The sequence below is a fragment of the Grammomys surdaster genome, unplaced genomic scaffold (assembly GCF_004785775.1).
Source record: "Grammomys surdaster isolate TR1022 unplaced genomic scaffold, NIH_TR_1.0 1162, whole genome shotgun sequence".
Lineage (NCBI taxonomy): Eukaryota > Metazoa > Chordata > Mammalia > Rodentia > Muridae > Grammomys > Grammomys surdaster.
In genome coordinates, this window is record NW_021605581.1 from 802,682 (window position 1) to 825,290 (window position 22,609).

At 42.6% G+C, this 22,609-nt stretch overlaps 1 protein-coding gene across 1 annotated transcript in view; it reads right to left on the reverse strand.

Annotated features, from left to right (window-relative positions):
- Exph5 (exophilin 5) overlaps positions 1–22,383 on the reverse strand; it is a 73,482-nt gene extending 51,099 nt beyond the window's left edge. Inside the window, exon 1 of the mRNA XM_028783615.1 lies at positions 22,265–22,383. Within this exon, the coding sequence (XP_028639448.1) occupies positions 22,265–22,383 (119 nt within the window). The remainder of the gene's footprint in view (positions 1–22,264) is intronic.
- Positions 22,384–22,609: the final 226 nt, after the last annotated feature.

Below are 22,609 nucleotides of genomic sequence, written 5' to 3' on the forward strand. Positions count from 1 at the left end.
AAGAGACCACCTGTCCTCCGAGCAGGAGTCAATACAATCACCACCTTGGTGGAGAATAAGAAGGCTCAGCTGGTGGTGACTGCCCATGATGTAGATCCCATTGAGCTGGTGGTTTTCCTGCCTGTCCTGTGTTGAAAGATGGGGGTGCCCAACTGCATCACCAAGGGAAAGGTCAGGCTGTGGCGCCTGGTTCACAGGAAGACATGTACCACTGTAGCCTTCACACAGGTTAACTTGGAAGACAAGAGTGCTCTGGCTAAGCTGGTGGAAGCTATTAGGACCGATTATAATGACAGACATGACGAGATTCGCCGCCACTGGGTAGGCAATGTCCTGGGTCCTAAGTCTATGGCTTAGTTGCCAAGCTGGAAAAGGCAAAGGCTAAAGAACTCGCCACTAAACTGGGTTAAAAAAAATGTACACTAAGTTTTCTGTATATAAATATAATTACAAAATTAAAAAAAAGTTGAACATTAGTTCATGAGTTCTTGGATATGAGTCTTTCTTCAGGTGTCTATTCAGGAGTCTCAGTTATGATGCCTCTGTTCAGGACCTGTGCTTGCTATTTTAATCCAGGTGACATTGATAATATTGGTCCTTTGATGTTTGAGATAAAGCACCAAGAAAACACACAGCAAGGCTGGTGACACCTGATATTTGCTGAGAGTAGTTTGTGGGTGGGTCTAAGTATCCGTGCCCTGCCACTGGAGCATGCCGCAGACCCGCGCTGCATGTCACATTTGGTTCACTTAATTTTTATGCTTCTTTGCCTCTTCCTGTTCAGGCTACCATGCTAAGTACGAAGAAAAGCTTCATGTGGTCTAGCTCTGCAGACGATACTATCAGGACACTCTCACCAGCCAAGATTGCCATCTCTTTCCAGTTTGTTGTCCCAGACTAGCGTGGGAGTAGAAAACTGTCTGAGCTGATGGGAGGAGGCTGCATCTGGGTGCTGGGGACACTCATGGGGCTGGCAGTAATCCCTTTGTTACTTGAACTGATCAAATAACTTCTGTCTGGTTTTCCTCCTCACCTCTGGGACTCCAGCCTTTGTATCCAGCCCTGCTTACTTATCTGAACTTGTTTGTCCTTACTCTCTCATTAAACCCTGTTTGCCAACCATTCTAAAGACTTCGTCATGCCCTCTGGGCTACTTTCCAAGTTTTTCTTTTTGCTTGTGATGCCCTTTTCACCAATTTCTTTGTTCCATGACCTGACTCAGTGCTGGCACCTAGCTAAAGTTTTTAAAAGTGTCTTTTTGACTAGGGAGAAAGCCATTTCAACCATAATGAGCTTTAACATTCATAATGGTATGACGACGCTGAGAAATTTAGTATCTGTTGGTAGATAAAGACAGGTATAACCTGCCCTGTATAATAGACAGCCAGGACTCCTGATTTAGGGTCACAAAGAGGCTCAAATTCATTCCTGCTCATATAAAGATGATCCTTTCAAGACAGAACCAGTCTTATTGGGGTTTGAACTTGGTTAGAAAAGTATCTGATGCTGCCTGTGGTTGCCAGCCATGACGTTCATTCACAGTGATTGGAAAGTATTTTAGTGGTTGTGGGTGAGGGCTACCATCCCTACAGAGAGCAGTCTAACTGGAGGAGAAGGCATGGGAGCTTGTTTGGGATTTGTTTTGCTTTGTTTGTGACTGAGTGGTCTATAGTTTTTATTTGCTAGTCTTGCTTCCTAAAGCCGTCCAAATGTGTTTGCAGAAGTCAAATAATTACCTAGTATTATTTTCATGGTTGTATTCAGTTATTAGGCTGTACAGAAGATTTCTCCAAACTCTTAAATTCTCTTGCTACTTAATGATGAACTGGAGAAGATTCAACAGGAAGGTCATGGAAGCCTTCTGGAGACTTCTAATGTAAGGGGGTGGCAGGGACAAGTTTTCTTCTTGTGTCCTGTAACTACTCATTCATAGGAGACCACCAGCATTCTGGGAAATTGCTTTCTGGAGTAACAGATTCAATAGAAAGCCAGAAATTGGAGAAAGATGCTACAAAACCTTTAACATAAGTGGAGTTTGTAAGAGGCTGTTGAATTTCTTTTCTATTTAAAATTTACAGTGTTGAAACAAAAGATGAAGCAATCCACTCATATCTCATTCTTTATGTGTCAGCTTGTTGAAAATTAGTGAACATTTAATAATAATCATGGAAGCTGGGTGGGATGCAGGGAAACCTGGAGGGGAGAGAGTCAGGCAGGGCAGAGACTTGGGAGAGGAGGAGACAGTGGTTCCCACAGAGCAAGCACTAAGTCTTTCGTTTAGGGATTCAGTTTCTGATAGGAACATGAAGTTTTTCTGAAGTGACGATTACATATTCCAACTATGTATTAAAATTTGATAAGTGTGATATTCCATTCAGTGGAAGAGTAACAAGCCATAATTGTTATCATTTTCTCCAGCCATATTCTACATATCCACACTAGAGCTGAGCCTTCATGGCCAGCCTCTTTGCAAAGACTTTTCTTTTATTATTATTTTTTTATTTAAAAAAAATTTTTTTTTTTTTTTTTGGTTTTTTGAGACAGGGTTTCTCTTGTGTAGTCCTGGCTGTCCTGGAACTCACTCTGTAGACCAGGCTGGCCTCAAACTCAGAAATCCACCTGCCTCTGCCTCCCAAGTGCTGGGATTAGAGGTGTGTGCCACCAATGGCCGGCACAAAGACTTTTTTTATAAGCTTAGTTCCCACCCATGTTTCTCTGTGTCCCAGGCTCTACATCATCACGGTCTGTACTACTTGCCGGTCATGAGCAGTTCAATACTATATAAATTGTGAAAAAGACAGAGCATCATCAGACTTTTAAAAGTAGCCTGGGGTATGTAGTGAGTTCTAGGACAGCCTGGGTTACAGAGTGAGACAAAAACAAACAAACAAACAAATAAATAAACAAGAGAGGGAGAGAAATTACCTAAATTTTTATGGTCTGTCTTCCAAATACATTATACAGGTCTTGGATGCTGGATTTTGCATTAACAATAGTAGGCTGCATTCCTTATATAAATATAGGCTCTCAAAATATTTCTCAAAGACCTCATATTTTAATATGAGTAAGAATGCTACTCATCCTGACTCCATAAAACACTGGGGCTTAGTTAAGCAAATGCACATACTAAGAACTTGAAGTAGGCATCTCTTCATCATCATGTTTGAGGGATCTCTTGACCCCTTGGGTGTGCATTTAATACATTTAAGGTAATGTATTAATTTCTTGAGTCACAAACCTGAGTGCTCTGGGGCTTTCACACAGATGAATGGTAGTTTACCTGTCTGATGCTGGTGCCCACACAGACTGACCACTTTGCCTCTCTCTTCAGTGACTTTGTGTGAATTTCCAAAGTGACATCCATATAGTCCTCTATGCTAGGGAGCAGGGTGCACTGAGGGGAGAGGTCTCCCACTCCCTGGAATTGAACGGTATTTCTGCCCATCTCATCTGGAAAGGGACAGAGCTACTCAAAAGGAAGCTTGTTGCTTATTAGGGAGGACAAAGGGCTGGAAAAAAGAGTCCTGGGCTTTTTTTCTTGTTTTATTTGGAGGGAGGGGAGCTGTGTCAATTAGTTGGTCATTTTTGCTTAGAGAAAAAGGAATAAGCTTCTGACTGAAGTCCAAAGCCAAAGAGGAGGAAATGAAAAGACTTGTGTATTCTTCTGGCTGGCTGGCCACCCACTGTTTGACAGGCTGTTCACCACAGCTGGTACTTGTGATAGCTTCCGTCCCCTTCTCTACCGTTGGATGCCTGCTTTCAGCTTCTTCCCTTGAAGTCCCTCACCAGGCCATCTGGAACTGGGGAACAATTCCAGCCTTCCTTGCCAGGACACTGTCTGGAAATGGGTTCACTCTTATCCTTACCCCCAGTCCTGGTCATAGGACTTCTTGCCAAGAAGTGATGTCTAAATATTTTAGAGAGATAACCTTTGGAATGCAGTTCTGTTAGCCATCCTTGGACTCAAGAGTACAGCTTGTTTGGACTATGCATTCATTGTAAAGAGTGAGCTGACACCAAAACTTTGTCAAAGCCCCAAATCTTCATTTATCCATGTGGTGGTTTGGATAGGTTTGGCTTCCATAGACTCAATGTGTTTGAATTCTTGGCCAACAGGGAATGGCACTATTAGGAGGTGTGGCCTTGTTGGAGTAAGTGTATCATTGTGGGGATGGGTTTAGAGGGTGTAGAGGTCTCCTATGCCTAAGCTCTGCCCAATGTAGAACCAGAGCCCCAGAGCCACCGCCTGGCTGCCTGCAGGAGACAGTCTTCTCCTTGCTGCTTTCAGATCAAGATGTGGAACTCTGGGCTCCTCCAGCACCATGTCTACCTGTATACACACACACACACACACACACACACACACACACACACACACACACAATGCCTGGTTTTTGTAGTGCTAGGATGGAACCCAGGGCTTCATGCATGCCAGGCAAGCACTCTCCCAACTGAGCTCCATCTCCATGCCCTAAACTTGCTTTTATACCCAGTTTCTCTCACTCCTGCAATGATGACAGTCTATTTGGATGAATGTAACCCTATGACCCAGTCACCTCTATAGGGCTCCTCCTTCCAGCATTATAGTGTTGGCACATAAATTTCTGACACATGAACTTTAGAAAGCATTCAACTTTCATATAGAAAACATCTTAATCCAGACTTGACCCAGCCTATTTACCCGCAAAGAAAATTTGACTTCATTACTCTGCTGCTCTAACTATGTCCATGCTTCCTTCTCACCCTTTAGTTTATCAAGCCTAGGGTTTTGGCATGGCACAGTAGCCTTCCACAGCCCACCTCTGCCTCCTAACTCACATGCTTGCCTCTTACTTTGCACCCTGGTGGTCTGATCTAGGAATTGTGGCTACATCTCACTGTGGTTTTCCACATAGCCTAGTCTCGCCAACATTACTCATTGTATGTCCAGGACCCTGTCCACCTCTACCCACCCCTCAGCTCTCTGCAGTCTCAGTTCAGGCCTCGTCTCCTCCAGCATGGTACTCAGTGACCTCGGGGCTCCTATACATAACTGCTTGATCACTTATTACATAGCAGTGAACATATAGTTGACCCTCGCTATTCCTGAGTTCTACACCCATGGATACAAAAAAACCTCCCATGAATTAGTATTTTAAAAATACATTAAATATGTAGGAAACTCATACACTTTTTAGTCATTATTCTCTAGAAAGTATAGTATAACAATTTTCATAGCATTTAAATTAGGTTAAGTATTATAAGTAATCAAAAGAGGACTTACAGTAGAGTGGCCACAGGTTGTAGGTAAATGTATGTATACATCATTTTAAATATGGGACTTCAGCATCTATGGATTTTTGATGTCTGATAGTAAAGCTGGCACCAATCTCCCATGGATATTAAATGGTGACTCTACGGTACTTAAATCCTCACTGGGTTGAAAGTTTTTTTTGGGGGGGTTTCGAGACAAGGTTTCTCTGTGTAACCCTGACTGCCCTGGAACTCACTCTGTAGACCAGGCTGGCCTCGAACTCAGAAATCCGCCTGCCTCTGCCTCCCAAGTGCTGGGATTAAAGGCGTGCAGCACCACTGCGGAGCTGGGTTGAAAAATTTTAAAGGGGCACTTTGCATCTCTGCAACTAGGAACATAGCAAGGCTCAGAAATACCTGCCAACAGAATGAGTGCTTGCTGCTGCAGTGTTGCTGAATTATAATGCAAACAAATCTATCCCATGATGCTGTTGTTAAAGAGAGGAACAGAGTTCCCCAAGGTCTGTCCTTGGTGCACTGAATCACTAAGAGGAGGAACCTGAACTCTGAATCTGTGACAGGTTCCAAAGATAATTGCTGTGACAACCAAATAGAGGTGCTACTCACATTTGTCAGCTCCGAAAGGAAGTAAAGTTGTAATGCTGATGGGCCCCCAACTCCTGCTTCCCAGGAAGACAATGTCCAAGGCAAGAAATAGCCAGGCTCTGGGTCACCTCCTGACCGGACCTACTCATGGAAGTACAGTGCTCATCTGAGGAGGCTGTGACCAATGGGTGCCTGCGGTGCAAAATGGTATCTCCAAAGAGGTGGGCCCAAAGTGAGCTGGAAGGCATTGGTACCACTTGCATCATAAAACCATCCCTGGGATTCAGAAGGTAGCTTTGTCAGTAGAATGCTTGCCTTATACCCATGAGGAACCAAATTTGATTTCCAAGAACCCATCTTTAAAAAGCCAGCCACTGTGGCACACACTTGTCTTGGTCCTGGGAGGCAGAGACAGACACAGTCTACTTAGATCCTCGCCAACAAGAGACTGTCTCAAAACAACAAGCAAATGGCTCCCGAGAAACCATTCCTGATGTTAATCTCTGGCCTTCAGTGTTTTCAATGCATTACACATTGAGAGAGAGAGAGAGAGAGAGAGAGAGAGAGAGAGAGAGAGAGAGAGGAGCACAAATTAAAATCATCTCTATTTTGAGGGGTTATTGTTTGAAAATTGTAGTACTATAATATTTGCAAATTAGTTTTAGTTTTTAGATATGTGGATATTGTTTTAATAAAAACTTACATGGGCTAGGGAGATAGCTCAGGTAGGAAAACATTTGCCATGCAGACAACAAGGCCAGAGTTTGAATCCCCTGAACTCAGGCAGGTGCTGGGCAGGCATGGCAGTCCCTAGTGATCCCAGTGCTCAGGGGATGGAGGCAGGAACCTGCAAAGCAGGCTGGCCAGCCAGTCTAGCTAAATGGACAAGCTCCAGGCTCATGGCACAAACTACTAAGGTGGAAAGCGACTGAGAAAGGTTTCCGATGTTGACTTCTGACCTCCACACACATCTGCACACACATGTGCACAGTACATTCATGTACTGGGTTATCCCAGTAGACTCCCCTCAAAAACCTCAGCAGCACAGAAAAGTATCAAATGTCAACATATGCAGAAGTAAGAAGAAAGCTGGGGTGGTGATGGGCAGGGAACTAGAACCAGACTTCAGCAGAACCTGGAGGAGGTGGCTTCGAAGGTAGAGACAGCTAACTTGGAGGGGATATGTTACTCATAAATGTTTAAAGATGTCTGCTTGGATAGCAGAGGCTAGGTAATTACACAGCTGTAGATAGACATGACCTAATTTATTGGCCTTTCCAGTTGCTTTCTCTGGAGCTAGTGCTACATCTGCAGTTAAGAACAGTGGTGAGTGGGTAGGGAGACTACCTGATGATGTTGAAGGGGTGGCCATAGTCTGGCTTACACACTCCCCAGTGGAGTATAGGGCCATTTCCAACCACTTCCTACACACATAGGATTTTTTCTTTTTATACAGCGAGGACTAAAGCACCCACAGCTACTTGGGGACAACTTTCAGCAAACAGAGATCTTGCTTGCCTCTTAGCCCTGCAGGAGAACTTCTAAATTGTGTAGTCATGTCTTCCAAATAGAAACATTCCTTCACAGAGGGATGTCCTTGAATACTCTAGAAGTAGATGAACTTCATAAGCCCAGGAAGCTCCTAAAACTTGTAAGACCACAAGGTGCCTCCCTAAGGTTATACAAATAGTAACAACTGCCTGAGAGAGGAGACTGACTCCACCTTACCAAGCAAGCCATTCAGGGGGTTCTGGGTTCTGAGGATCACCCATCCTGGTGTGAGCTTTTCAGTGATGCAGCTGCCTTCAGTAACCCACACTCTGTAGCTAGTCTCATCCCTAGTCTTGCTAACTCATCATCATCTAGTAAGCTCGACCGTGCTGGAATCATTTATTTGATCTGGTGTTGGTGCTTTAATTCGGATGAACAGATTTCATCCACATCAGCCCAGGAAAAGGCAGAACATAAGTGCAAACTCAAGTACAACATTACAACCCAGCTAGCAAGTTAAAATTACCCCAAAATACATACACAATCCCTAGTTAATTTTTATATCTTCACGGCATTTGGGAGAAGAGAGCCACAGAATACATGGCAGCCAGTTAATAAATAGGCACTGAGCTCAAACTTTCAAGGTGAAGAATGGCTACACCCTGTAGTAAGGCTTAAGGAAGTCAGGTCTTAAGGCCAGAGCCTAAGCAGCTTGTGGCCAGGACAGCCTGTGTGTGTGCAGCAGTCTGTACTGGGGCAGGGGGCTGTGAGATAAAAAATGGTGAAAAGAAAAGGGGATTCTTTCAGTTGCCTGGCTAAACAGCTCTGGGAGCAGAAGGTAATTTTGATCCAGTCAAGAAACTTAAAAATAAAAAAGTCCTAGACACCAAGTTCACTGTGCTTGTAGCAGACATAGCCCTCTCCACAGGTTCATGGCAGAGCCCCAGGCTTTTTCTTCCCTAGTGTAAGATTTCCTGAAATATTAGCAGCCTCTCAAAATTCATGCAAAGGAGTGGAGTGTAGGAAAGAGGGGACAATTGAAGTACATGACCCAAGTGCCCAGGGACCTGTCAGATCTCTCGGTGTACATTAGTCTCGCCCGAGGAGCTTTAAGAAGGCTGCTCCACATGCCTGGCACTGTAAATCTGATCAATACCCCACGGTAGATAGGTCATAGGCCCAGGGGGTTAGCTATTGCTGGTCTTTTGCTAAATGAACATGTTCGAAACTGTCTTCTAAATATTTATGGCTATAATCATAGATTAGTCCTGCCCACAACGTTGGCCAGAGAAGCCTCTACTGCAGTTTACTGCAACACAGATTAACAAAGGGCTAAGAATAAGCAAGTGCACAGCCACAAACAGGACACGAGTCACCCTCTCAAAGGCTAATGGAACACAGCCAACAGGGAGGAGGAAGAGTAAGAGTATGGAAAACTGTGCTGCGCTCACTTCCTTACAGACACATGAGTCTACTGCACCTATAGGCACATTACAGCTATGGTTATATGCATAAGACTTGCACCGATCAAACCAACAGAATCAGTCAACACTCCAGCAGGTGGTGCTAATTAGACTCAGTGGGTGCTGGGGGTGGGGGGCATGCATGTGGGAGGGGGCTGTGTTGGCATGGGTTCAGGATGAGGTGGCTAGGGGTGGGTAGGATATCTTGTATATGCGAATAAAACTGTCAACAAAGGATGCTGCAAACAGTAGTATCTGTGAAAGAAGCACATCCTGCACCTGGTGAGCCTCGCCACAGTAAGGCAGAAGGAATGGTCCGTGAAACAGGCTTTCCAGCTCAGGAGCTGGAGAGTATTTTCCATGAGACATATGGGCTTCTTATATTTCCATCTATTTCTATTCATATTCCTTTGTCTTTGTGCCCCTGGTGATCTATTAAGCAAACCCTTCTGTTTCTTGTAAATGTGCATTAATGTTTGTGTCGAGCTGTTCCTAATAAATGCCTCCATGAATGGGGGCATACTGGGTCCTTGAAGCTTCCAATAGGTTTCTTGGAGCCCTAGCCTCCCTGATAACAATTTACACTCCAGACTCTGAGGTCTCTTCACGAACCGAGATTCACATCCATGGCAAGTGGAGCCCGAACCGGGACCTGAATTCTAGAACCTCAGATATTAAAGAAGGAAGGAAGGAAAGAAGGAAGGAAGGAAGGAAGGAAGGAAGGAAGGAAGGAAGGAAAGAAGGAAGGAAGGAAAGAAGGAAGGAAGGAAGGAAGGAAGGATAGAAGGAAGGAAGGAAGGATAGAAGGAAGGAAGGATAGAAAGAAGGAAGGGAGGGAGGGAGGGAGGGAGGGAGGGAGGGAAGGACAGAGAGAGGGAAGGAGGGAGGGAGGGAAGGAGGGAGGAAAGGAGGAAGGAAGGGAAGGAAAGGAAAGGAAAGAGAGAGACAGAGGGAGACAGAGAGAGAGAGAGAGAGAGAGAGAGAGAGAGAGAGAGAGAGAGAGAGAGAGAGAGGATCCTGAGATGGGCCTGGCATTGGTAGTTTTGAGAATTTCTTAAATCATTTTCATTTCAGCCACAGCTAAGAATCACCACAGCTGAAAACATGTCATCACAGATGTGAAACTAAGCAGATATGTCAATGGCCTTGGCATGCAAGCAGACACACAGAGAAGAGCTGCATGAGTGAGGAGAAGGTAATGTACACAGCTACTCCTCTTAGATAGGTGAGTCTTGTGCCCACCACAGCAGCATAGCATCACTTCAGCGGAAACCAGTGGTTTGCAGCCTCAGCTTCACACAGGGGCTACTTCAGAGTGGGTGCTTGGCCTCACGCAGGGGGTCATACTACTAGGAGGGAACACCTACAGGTACACGTCCCAGACTCTCATAACCTGCCCCTCTGCTTCCAACCGGATCTGGTATTCCTGTAGGAACTGGTAGGTTAGGAAGGAAGAGGAAAGTCAAGGGTTTGTTCCCTTCCCTCAACTGACTTACTATAGAGAACTTCTGCAAAAGACCTGCTCTGTCTTCTCCAAACCCCTAGTCACAGCTGCCATGGTTCCTGTTTCTCTTGCAGGAGCTAGAGGGTTGGAGAATGCCACCAAATCCCTTTTTGTCTCTAAACAGTGAGTTTAGAGCTGGCTCTCATCATTAAATATTTGGGAATTTTGCAAGCTGGTTGTTTAACTATTGCTAGCTTGAACTTGGCCAACACAACAAAGCAGACATTTGTTGTTTCTTCTCCATTACCTGAGAAGAACCACTTTCCAGTACGCTATGTCTTCTGTAGCTTCTGTGGTACAGGCTCCATGCACTTCCCTTACTGTTTTGCTAGTTCTCTCTGTGGCCACATGGCCAGTTCAATGTGCTCATTCTACCTGACACACAGAGTAGCTTCTGTTTTTTGTTTTTGTTTTTTTGTTGTTTTTTTCTTGGTTGGATTCCAATTGACTCCCAGGGTAGAGACTGGAATGAGCCAGAGACATCCAGAAGGTGCCTCTAATTTGGATACAAGGTATAGTACAGGGGAAGGAAAGGGATCTCCTGAGAGCAAAAGCAGGGACAGCAAACATGCACACTGCTAAAACACTAAGAGAAGGAACCTGTTCTGATTAGAGGACCTACAGTTCTAAGATAATGTGGCAACTACCCCACCCGGCTCTGATTTTTTTCCTCCTCTGCATCTTACAAGAAGACAGGGCTGAGAAAGGGATCTAGGAAACTAAAAAGTATGAAGAGGCCAGCCTGGTCTACAGAGTGAGTTCCAGGACAGCCAGGGCTACACAGAGAAACCCTGTCTCAAAAAACAAAACAAAACAAAACAAAAAGTATGAAGAGAATTCATGCATGGTGGCACATGCCTGTAATATCAGTTTTGGGAGGCAAGGTCAGGGGGATCAAACAGGCCTTTGAGGGCAGCTTTAGCTACATAATTAATTCAAGGCTAGCCTAGAGTAAATGAGACCTTGTTTCAACAAAAATAACATGATGTATAAGGAAGACAGCAGAGAGAGAAACATCACAGGGATGACTCGGTAAAGTACCAAGGGAAAAGAACAACCCAATGCCCTGCCCAATGAAATATCCTCCAGGAACCAGGGTGAAAGACACTGGCAGAAGAATGAAGCAGCATTTGTTAGCAGCAGGCTGTCTCCATAGAGGCCAGGATTCCCAGGAATGAAGAACAACAAACAAAAACAGGAACACTCACATCTGTAAAAAGTATTATGAAAATCATGAAAGAATTAAAAAAAAACAACACCAAATTATTTGCAATGCTATACAATATGATGGTTTTAATGTATTATTCAGAGATAATGACAAGAAAATGCATGCATATACTGAATACAGATGCAGTTCCCCTTTAAATAGTTTTGACTCATGGGCTGGGAGTGAATCTCAGACAACACCTTCAATCTGGATGGATAGATAGGATGGGTGGATGTGTGAGTGGGTGGGAAGGGAGATAGACATAGTTAATGCTGGGTTGTTAAATCTATAGGTGCAAACTCATAGATACAAAGAACTATGAAATAAATTATTATTGAGTTCCATAAAGTATATTTGAAGGTTAAAAGTAAAAATTAAAACATCATTTGATAGAATTTCCATTATATATAGTTCTAATATATCAAGCAAACACCACATAAAGTAGACACAAAGGGGTAAACTGACCTCTGTGATAGTGATTTCCTATATTTCATGTTAAATAGTGATTTATAAGTTACCTGTAAAAAGATGTGTGTGTGTGCTTGTGTGTGTGTGTGTGTGTGATTACCAGAGCAACCACCAAAACATATAAACAGCAAAATCGTCAGTAAATAATTTTGAAAAAACAAACAAACAAACTAACCAACCAACCAACCAAACAAACAAACAAAAAACCCGGTTAAAGCTGTTGCAAGGGAGCCAGTGAGAAGGCTCAGCAAACAGAGACACTTAACACATGAGTTTGATCCTTAGGGCCCACGTGGTAGAGGGAGAGAACCAGCTGAGTTAAGCTGCCCTTTGAGCTCCACATTGTGTGCTATGGCACATGTGCATACCCTACCCTACATAAGAATAAATAAATATTTCAAATAATTAATATTTTTAAAAATATTAAAATAACTAAATATTTAAAATATTTTAATGTTGCAGGAAGGAGAGGAGAAAATGAGGACCATATAAAAATAACAAACAGGAAACAGCATGGGAGACCTAAGTAAGTGTACTCATATCACGATGGAAATTTCATGTCAAAAAGTTGACGCTATTAATGAGCCTGCCAGAAACACACTACAACAACCTGGTACACATCGAAATGATAATACAAGCAAAATGGATTCATTCCTCTGAAGCCATCAACTACACAACTTATGCAGGGTAACCTATCTGAGAATGCCCTGTATCATTAAAGAAACTGAATTTATAATTTAAAACATATAGAAGACAAAACTCCGGTACCAGGGCTTTTTACCAAATGCTTATAGAAGAAGCTACACCACTCTCACAGGAATAGAAGAGAATCTGTAATAAAGCTATATTTATTCTATATCTAAACAGACAAAAGCCATAAGCATGGCATAGTGGTTCATGTCTGTAAACCCAACGCTTGAAAGACAACTCAGGAGGACCAGGAGTTTGAGGCCAGTCAGGGCTACAACATATGAGGATAAACTGGGCTTTATGTAAGATTGTCTCAAGGACAAAGCAAAGCAACAGGACACACACACACACACACACACACACACACTAGTAGATTAAGTATCTTTCACCAATCCAGGTGTCAAAACCTCTAAAGAAACATTAGCAAACCAAATTTTAACTATAGTAGCAATGTACCCCGGCCAATGGAGCTTGCCTTGAGAGTGTGCATGTATGCTGGCCTGGTGGACAGAAAATACTTCCACAAAATATCATAATAAAGAAACTATGTGGCTGCAGATGGGTGATGACCCTACAGTTCTGGAGGTCAAGATCAAGGTTATGGCCCTGCTTCCTCCAAAGGACCATCTCTGTTCCTGACCATTCAACTCTCATGTAACTATAATGGTGTCTGCATGTGGCTTTCTCCTATGCCTGCCCCTTGTGTCCAGATTTTTTTTTTTAATGAGGATATCAGCCTCATTACAGTAGGATGCATCTCAACAATAGAATTTTCAGTCAACTATCTATATGATAGTCCTCTCTCCAAGGGCATACCAAAGAACCCAGGTTAGACCAGCCCTCGTTTTAAAAAACAGTTCATTCTGAAACAGCAATGTTGATTTGGTATTTTAAAAGTGGTTACTGTAAACACCACATCATGTCTAAAGATGCAAAACCACATGAGCACTTTAATGGTGTCCCTAAAGCATTTGATCGAAATTCTTAGCAGTAAGAAATAAAATCTGATGCAAAGCATCAATCAGAAAATCATAAGCTCTGGGCAGTGGTGGCGCATACCTTTAATCCCAGCACTTGGGAGGCAGAGGCAGGTGGATTTCTGAGTTCGAGGCCAGCCTGGTACAGAGTGAGTTCCAGGACAGCCAGGGCTATACAGAGAAACCCTGTCTCGAGAAAACAAAAACAAACAAACAAAAAAAAAGAAGAAAGAAAGAAAGAAAGAAAGAAAGAAAGAAAGAAAGGAAGGAAGAAAAAAAAAAGGAAAAAAACTGAAAGAAAATCATAAGCAACACATCACACTTAACACCAAAAGACTGACAGTTCTGAATCAAGGCAAGGATGTGAACCTTTTCAGCCCGATTCAATGGCATGCTGGAAGTGTGTGAGTGTGTGTGTGTGTGTGTGTGTGTGTGTGTGTGTGTGTATTTCTCTAGATCAGGCATTACAGATAGTTGTGAGCTGCAATGCTGGGAAGTGAACTGAGGTTCTCTGGAAGGACAGCCAGTGAATGCTCTTAACTGATAAGCCATCCCTCCAGGCCCATGTTGGAAGTTTTAACTAATATTAGGCAAGAAGAATAAAAGACATACCTGCCAGACAAGAGGAAATAAAACCACATCTACATGAGTTTAGCCAAGTGTTGGAACACAAGATCCTCAGTATGGATTTGTACTAATAACATGAGGTCAATCTAAAACTCTGACCAAAAAAGTAAAGGAACTAAACAAGCAAAATAGTTATTTTTATAATTTTTTAAAAAAGATTTTATGTATACACTGTCACTGTTTTCAGACACACCAGAAGAGAGCATCAGATCCCATTACAGATGGCTGTGAGCCACCATGTGACTGCTGGGAATTAAACTCAGAAAGAGCAGTCAGTGCTCTTAACCACTAAGCCATCTCTCCAGTCCTTATTTTTATAATTTTGATGTTAAGATTTACTATAAATTCATGAGAATCAAACACATGCAGTATTTATTGAGAAAATAGCATATAGACAATAAAGTAGGGAAGAGTCAAGAGACACACCCCAAAATATACTTTTACAGAGGCCTAGAAGCAAGTCAGTGAAGGAGGAATTTCTTTCTAAGAAGTATACTGGGACAATTGGGTACCCATAGCTAGGAAATAAGATAAAGCCCAAACTAAACTGTATACTATACATAAAAATATTTCAAAATAGAATTGTGTAAGACATAAAACTCAAAAGAAAAATGCTTTAAACCATAAGTAAACAATTATTGTGCTCTTGTGTTTGGCAGAGTGGCCTCAGAATGTTACCAAAAGCATAATTTGCAAGAGAAACTTTTGTATATTGGATGTCATAAAAATGAATTTCTTTGTTGTTATTCTACAAAGATACTATAAGACAAGCTACATCTGGGAAGAAATGCTTATAAAACTCTGTATTACACAATAATAGTGTCCAGAATACATTAAAAAGAACCAACAGTAAGAAAACAAACAATTCAATTAAAAATATGCAAAGATTTGAACAGACATCAAAGAGAATACATGAAATGCAGATAACCACATGGACATGTTTATTCTTAGTCATTAGGAAATGCAAAATATAATATGATAATACCACATGCTTATAAAATAGGGTAAAATAAAAATATTGAAAACATTTAATATTCAATATTAGACTTCCCAGCCTCAGAACTGTGAACATAAACTTCTTGTGCTTATAGATTGTGCAACCTAAGGTATTTATTTTGTTATACTAGCCTGAGTAATTAAGACAAAACCTGGAACTCCCATATTCAACTAATAGGAATACAATCTATTACAGTTATTAGAGAAAATAACTTAGCAAATACTATATGAATTCAAAAACAGGCTCTGGCAAGTACATTCCTTATAAACAGTTATGTTTACACAACAGTGTGTATAAATGTTTGTAGAACTTCTTTTCAAGGTCACCCAAATCTAAAATGTTCCTCAGTGGGTAATCACCTCTACGGTACATGCAGACAATGGAGTAATACTCAGCCCTGTGAAGAAATGGAGTTTTGGTATATACAACTAGTGACATCTGTATGGCACCTTTCTGAGTTGAGGAAGACACTCTCAAGGGTGATAGACTCTGTTTCCATATAAATGATAAACATAGATTTACAAATAAACCCACAGTGACGAGGGACAGAAAAGTAGTGTCCAGAGTAAGTTACATGCTCCCATTAGTCTCTTCCCGCCCCCTGTTCCCTTAACTACTGATAAATGTGCTTTCTAAAAGCTAAACTAAGGCAAACTCCATGTTAATATTTAAACAACACAATCCTCTTTAGGAGATGGGGTCTTTGGTCATAACAGCCCTCCACTTCTTCTTTCACTATTAGAAGGCTAACACAGGGCTTGGGGAAGCTGGTGACTGTGGTGTGCTAAATGACTAAAGTACAGTCTTTAAAGCAGAGACACTGGTAATGTCAATAAGGAAACATCCTGGAAGATAGGAGTGGGAGGAGATGAGCCTGTGGTTCTCAAATACACAGCCTGGACAGCAACTGACTTGCACAAGAAGCCCCCTATGTGACAGCGTTAGAATTCTTCCCCGTGTGTGGAAGGCATAGTCTCACTGCCACCTCTGCACAGCTGTAAGAAGGCAAACATCTCCTACCTGACCTAACCTGACTGTCCCCTGTGCCTTGACATTCATTTCTTGGTTTTAAGATCATCTGTAGGGAGTGAGTTCCAGGACAGCCAGGACTATACAGAGAAACCCTGTCTCGAAAAAACCAAAAAAAAAAAAAAAAAACCAACAACAACAAAAAAGAAAACCAAACCAAACCAAAACAACAACAAAAAACAAAAACAAAAAAACCAAACAAACAAAAAAAAAAGATCATCTGTAGGGCCGGGCAGTGGTGGTACATGCCTTTAATCCCAGCACTTGGGAGGCAGAGGCAGGCAGATTTCTGAGTTCAAGGCCAGCCTGGTCTACAGAGTGAGTTCCAGGACAGCCAGGACTACACAGAGAAACCCTGTCTCAAAAAAAAGAGAAAGTATTTTTAGACTAGCCTCGATCTGACTTTCTGTTTCCATGTGGTTGCCCACGTCTTTCTCTCCCTTTATATTCTTTACACAGTGGTTATATTCCTGTAACTAGCCATGGAATGACTGCCAAATGTCTAACTCTACCCAAAACAATCCTTCACACACACACACACACACACACACACACACACACACACACACACACCACACGGTCAGCAAGATGGCTCAGCTAGAAAACAGGGGCCCCCAATCCCCCTAAAGAGAACCAATTCCTTCAAGCTGTTGCCTGACTTTCACACAAGTACACACAAGTACACAACACACATACACACACACACTCATGCACATGCATACATACACACACAACACATATGCAGATAAACAATTACAAAAATTTTAAATGCATATAAGGCAGAGATACTCATGGAATAAAAGTGTCTGTCTGCAAGCCTGACCACCTGAGTTTGATCTCCGAGATTGACAAGGTGGACTGAGAGAACCAACTTCTGTGCATTGTCTTCTGACTTCCACACAAGTACTGTGGCAAGCACATGCCACCACTGCCACGACCACTGCCACGACCACTGCCACCACCACAAATAAATAAATAAAATGCAAGATTCTGATTTTAAATGCACAAATATGCATTTTTAGTGTGTATCTGTGTTTGTATATATAAATGTGTGGCTGGACAGACAGGCTGAAGTTGATTGTTTTCCTTAATCTTTCCTCTGCCTATTTATTTATTTATTTATTTATTTATTTATCTATTGGCAAGGTCTCTCACTGAACCTGGATCCCTGGGGGGGTCTCACTGAGGCATGTCTTGCCTGTGGAAATCAGAAGGAGGTATCAAATACCCTGAAACTGGAGTAACAGATGTTGGTGAGCCACCATGTGGATGCAGGGAATTGAACCCAGATCTTCCACAGAAAAAGCCAGTGCTCATTACTGAGCCAACACTCTAGCCCCTATTGTTAGCTTTTAAGAAAGAAAAACAAAAATTTATGTTGGTCAGATTTAGGATGAAAATAAAAGTAAATACATAAAAGTCCATGCAGATGTAAATATATATAGATAAATATGTATACATTCAATATGGGAAAGATAAAAGTTATTTAGAGCCACATTGATCTTGGCTCACATTTCAGATTTGTATTTTGTAAACTATAATACTCATGGTTCCTTAACCATGTTAAATGTCATAATGCTAGACCCAAGGAATGGCTGTGACTATTACTCAATGATGATAGGCAAAATAATTTTAAGATAGACTTAGATTTGAATTCTGATTCTACGACTTACCAAGATCCTCAACTTTTATAAGTAGTTTCCTTCTCTGTGGAATGGAGACACTCACTGGAAAGACTCATGAACTCTGCACAGCAGGTTTAGTGCGATGATCAGTATACGGTATGTGCCTAACAAATGTTAGCTGTTGTTATTAGGACAATAATTACTATTGTTATGTAAAAGCTAGTATTTAATAAAGGCTGTTCTAGTTATCTCCTCTTACTCAAGCCTCCTACTAATAAATATCTAAGAAATGGAGAACTGGGTCAAAGGCCAGGTTTATCCAAATTGTGTTCTTGGTCACTGTAAGGTTTAGAGTTGCTGGAGAGATAGCTCAGCAGTCAAGAATGCATACCGCTTCTGCAGAGAACCCAACTGTGGTTCCCAGAACCCACATCAGGCAGCTTACAACCACCAAAAACTCTACCTCTGGAGAATTCTACACCCTGTTTTGGTTTCTATGGTCACATGCAAATGCCCACACAAAGATATGCGTATACATACAATTCAAAATAATAAAAACACATCTTTTAGGAAAAGTTTGAAATCTACTTAAGTCAGTAACAACATGCATGCCATAGGCATTTCAAAATTAATTTTCCATTATTATTGTGACTCAACATTGCCCCATTTATTTTGTTTATTGCTTACCTATGTTCAAGTGTGATCGATGTCTGCCTATTTACCAACTTGAATCTTGGTGATTAAAATTTGAATGAACTTCTTATATGTTAGAAATGTTGTTATATTAAGTGCAAATTCTCCCCTAAAAATGAAAGTCAAAGAGGTTGAGTACTGATGAAGATCAGGAGACATCCCTGTATGATTAAGAACTCTTAGTGAGGGCTGGAGAGATGGCTCAGAGGTTAAGAGCACTGACTGCTCTTCCAGAGGTCCTGAGTTCAATTCCCAGCAACCACATGGTGGCTCACAACCATCTGTAATAGGATCTGATGCCCTCCTCTGGCCTCTGTTGTGTCCAAGGAGAACCACAATGTATTCACATACATTAAATAAATAAATAAATAAATAAACAAATAAATAAGAACTCTTGGGGAGTTCTGTCTCCTACATTGGGACCTCAACTATTCCCATAGCACTGACATCCATATCTGAGTATCCCTGGCCCATGTAACAGTCACCTTTTATTTCTAACAGGAATTCTTTTTAGTTGTCTTGTTGGCATTTCAATTCTATCATAAATACAGATGAATCATCCTATCTTTCAACCAGCTACCTTGCCAAACACCTCTATCTATAGAGTGCTTTACTGTCTTAGACAAGGGAACCCTACTTCAAGAAGTTGGTTCTGTAATCCCAGCACTTGGGAGGCAGAGGCAGGTGGATTTCTGAGTTCGAGGCCAGCCCAGTCTACAGAGTGAGTTCCAGGACAGCCAGGGCTACACAGAGAAACCCTGTCTCGAAAAACAAACAAACAAACAAACAAAACAAAACAAAAAAACAAAAAACAAAAAATAATCCCAACAAAACAAAACAAAAAGAAGAAGAAGAAGAAGGAGAAGGAGAAGGAGAAGGAGAAGGAGAAGGAGAAGGAGAAGGAGAAGGAGAAGGAGAAGGAGAAGAAGGAGAAGGAGAAGGAGAAGGAGAAGAAGAAGCAGCAGCAGCAGCAGCAGCAGCAGCAGCAGCAGCAGCAGCAGCAGCTGGTTCTGAGGAAGCATATAGGCCCTAGTATCTCCCAGAAAGGCCCTTTGAACTGTTTCTGAAGTTACATTCTGGGATTGCATAAGTCATGCACCCTGAACTTTAAAAATTAGAAAATATAATGATCATACTTTACAAGATAATGAGAGGAAGATACAGCTGGCTTACATGCTATCCTGGGCCATTTCTGCAGGCCAGTATCAGCTACAGAGATGAATGAACATGGTCCTGAAGCAGGATGGATGATCCCATGGAGATATGGATATTCAACAGTGGGAGCCAGGAAGTAACCAGGAGAAAAAAAGACGCCAGGGTCATTGCTCTGAGCGTTTGGTCTAATCATCCACTTTCCCTAAAGTGATTTCACATGTCCATGGTGGTGATGTTTTAAACTGGATGGTTATTTCAGTAGTTTATCAGTTATAATTTTTATTTTTGCGCTAGCAATGTGGCTCTTCTGTACATGCTTCATTTAGGACATGAGAATCATGAAATCACGAGATGTACTGCAGTCTTCCTAACACCTCAGCTTTCACTGGTTGCCATCTATGCATAGACCCATTTTCCCTAGAGTCAACCATGTGGATGTCATGGACTGCAGTAGAGAAAGCACAAGGCAAAAGAGCAGGAGGGACAGCCAGGGGATAAGAGGAGCACTGTCATGGAAGCACGGAAGATTCGAGTTTGTGTCTTGATATCAGTGGAACCCCAGAGCTGTGAGGGATGGGGCAGGGGAATTGCTGGAGACTGTTGGTCACCAGCCTGCCTAGCTGGAGGTTCAGTGAGAGACTCTGTTTCTTTGAAACAGAGAAGGATAGAGCAAGACACTAGCTGTCTTCCTCTGGCTCCCATGGCTGTCCACATGCATACACATATGCATATACTTCACACACATGCACCACACACATACAATATATACACAATAATAAAAGTATAAAGAGGTCCTTTATCTACTTGCCTTCAGTTATCATATTTACATAAGTCTAATACAGTACAAAAGAAATTCCCTTGAAGGAATTTAAAATAAATCACCACTCTATTTCTAAGGCTACATCTTGTAAAAAATACACTATGTGCTAACAGATTGTGCCACCGGAGCTTCTAAGACTATAATTTATCTTTTAATTAATTAATTTATTTATTAATGTTACATCCCAATATCAGCCCTCTTCTCCAAGTTCATCCCCAACTCTCCTCTTCTTCTCTGAGAAGGGGACTCCCTCCCCAAGCACATCAGTTACTTCAGGACTATGCACATCCTTTCTCATTGAGGACAGTCAAGGCCAGGATCCACAGGGAGGCAACAAACTCAGGGACAGTCTGACTATAATTTAAAACGAGCCAAGTTGATCCCCAAGTGTGAGCCCTCCTCCTTTTCTCTATTTCTAATTCTGCCATGCTGTTCCCTCATACAAACTGGCCACCTTTTCTTTACAGACAAGGAACATCCTACTCTGAGCACTACAGTTTGGGAGCGTAGGGATTGCATATGCTTTGAAGCTAGCCCTGTGTAGACCTATGTCCTTCTCTGAATGGGGCGACACCCTGCGTGGGCCAATATGCACATGTACGGAGGCTCAGGGATAAGTGTGAACACACTGCTTTTAGAGTGAGCGACTTTTTATGTGAATGCAGGGGACTGAGCCTGATTTTCAAAGGTAGAGTGTGATGAGCTCTCTATTCTCAGACTTTAACTGTCATCGCCCTCCATAGAAAGCATAGGAGAAAGAGTGAAGACGGAGCTTTGGCCCAGTGTCTTCTGTCTCTGCAAAGACTAAGAGGGTTTCATAATTGGAAGTTTGTCCTCGGAGGTGTTTCTTTTGGGGTGAGGGAGAGAAGGGTGGAGGTGGGAGGGACTGATTGGAATTGGGAACCTGATGTCGTCACCAAGCCAGCTCTCTAAACGTCAGCTTATATATGCATTGTAGCCTGCGTGATATCTTGGATTTCCTCCCACACTTCACTGCAGAAGACTTGAATAGAACTGTGGGTCTGTACTTCAGCAGGGGGTAAAAAAGTTAACGTATGCTCCCAAGAATCCCTTCTGGACTTAATTTGCTAATTTCATATCCCTCCCTCATCTACAACATTGTATTTATTAATAAGGCCATTGGTTGGATCCCGTAGGAACTCCTCCTTACAGCACCACACCACAGCCAACCAGCCCCACTAGTCTAAGTCCCGTTCACCCACACAGGACCCTCTGGCAAGTTCCTGGGTCTCCCTCCGGTTCTGGGCCTCTAGCTTGGAGGGAACAGCTGCCAGGATCCAGTTCTAGGGAGTGCCATACAATAACTCACGTGCCCAAAACAGTCCGACCTTATCCCTAGTAGCCTATGACGCATCTGAGCCTCTACTATGCCTGAACTCCTCCCAGCCGAGGTTAGCCCAGGTGTCCTAAACAGGCAGGGACCCACGCACACAGAAATGCAAAGAACGAGCTACTTTCTCCCTTCTCCCTGCGGAGTCGCTGGGGGATGGAGAGCCTGGAGAGAGCGCCAGGGAGGCATCTGGAGACCCACAGAAACTACGTCGGTTCCCTTTTCCCACTCCAAGCAGCACCTGTACAGGGTCCCAGCAGGTGTCCCTAGGTTCCCTAGGAAGCCAGCAGGATGCAGGCCCAGCCCAAGAGGAGGAGTTCGCTTCATACCTGATCCTGTCCTTCTCTGCCCTCCGGAGTTCCTCATTTCTTTCCAGTACCTGGAGGATCTTCCTGGCTTCTTCCTCGTTTAGGAAACTGAAATCAAACCCCTGAGGAACTTTCGTCATTTTCTCTCCTGTGTGCGAGTTATGTGTACTTAAGCTCCTTGGCGCCTCCTGTTACAAAGCCATTTTTCAAGATAATGAAGACTAGTTTCCCCGAACTTGATCCCATAGCCCATAATAGCTCCGCGCTTTGAAAAGCTAAAACCACAAACCTCGGGACCAGCCCACACATACAGGGCTCCTTTTGACAACTCCTTAATGACATGTTTCTCTTAACCTGTCCAACCGA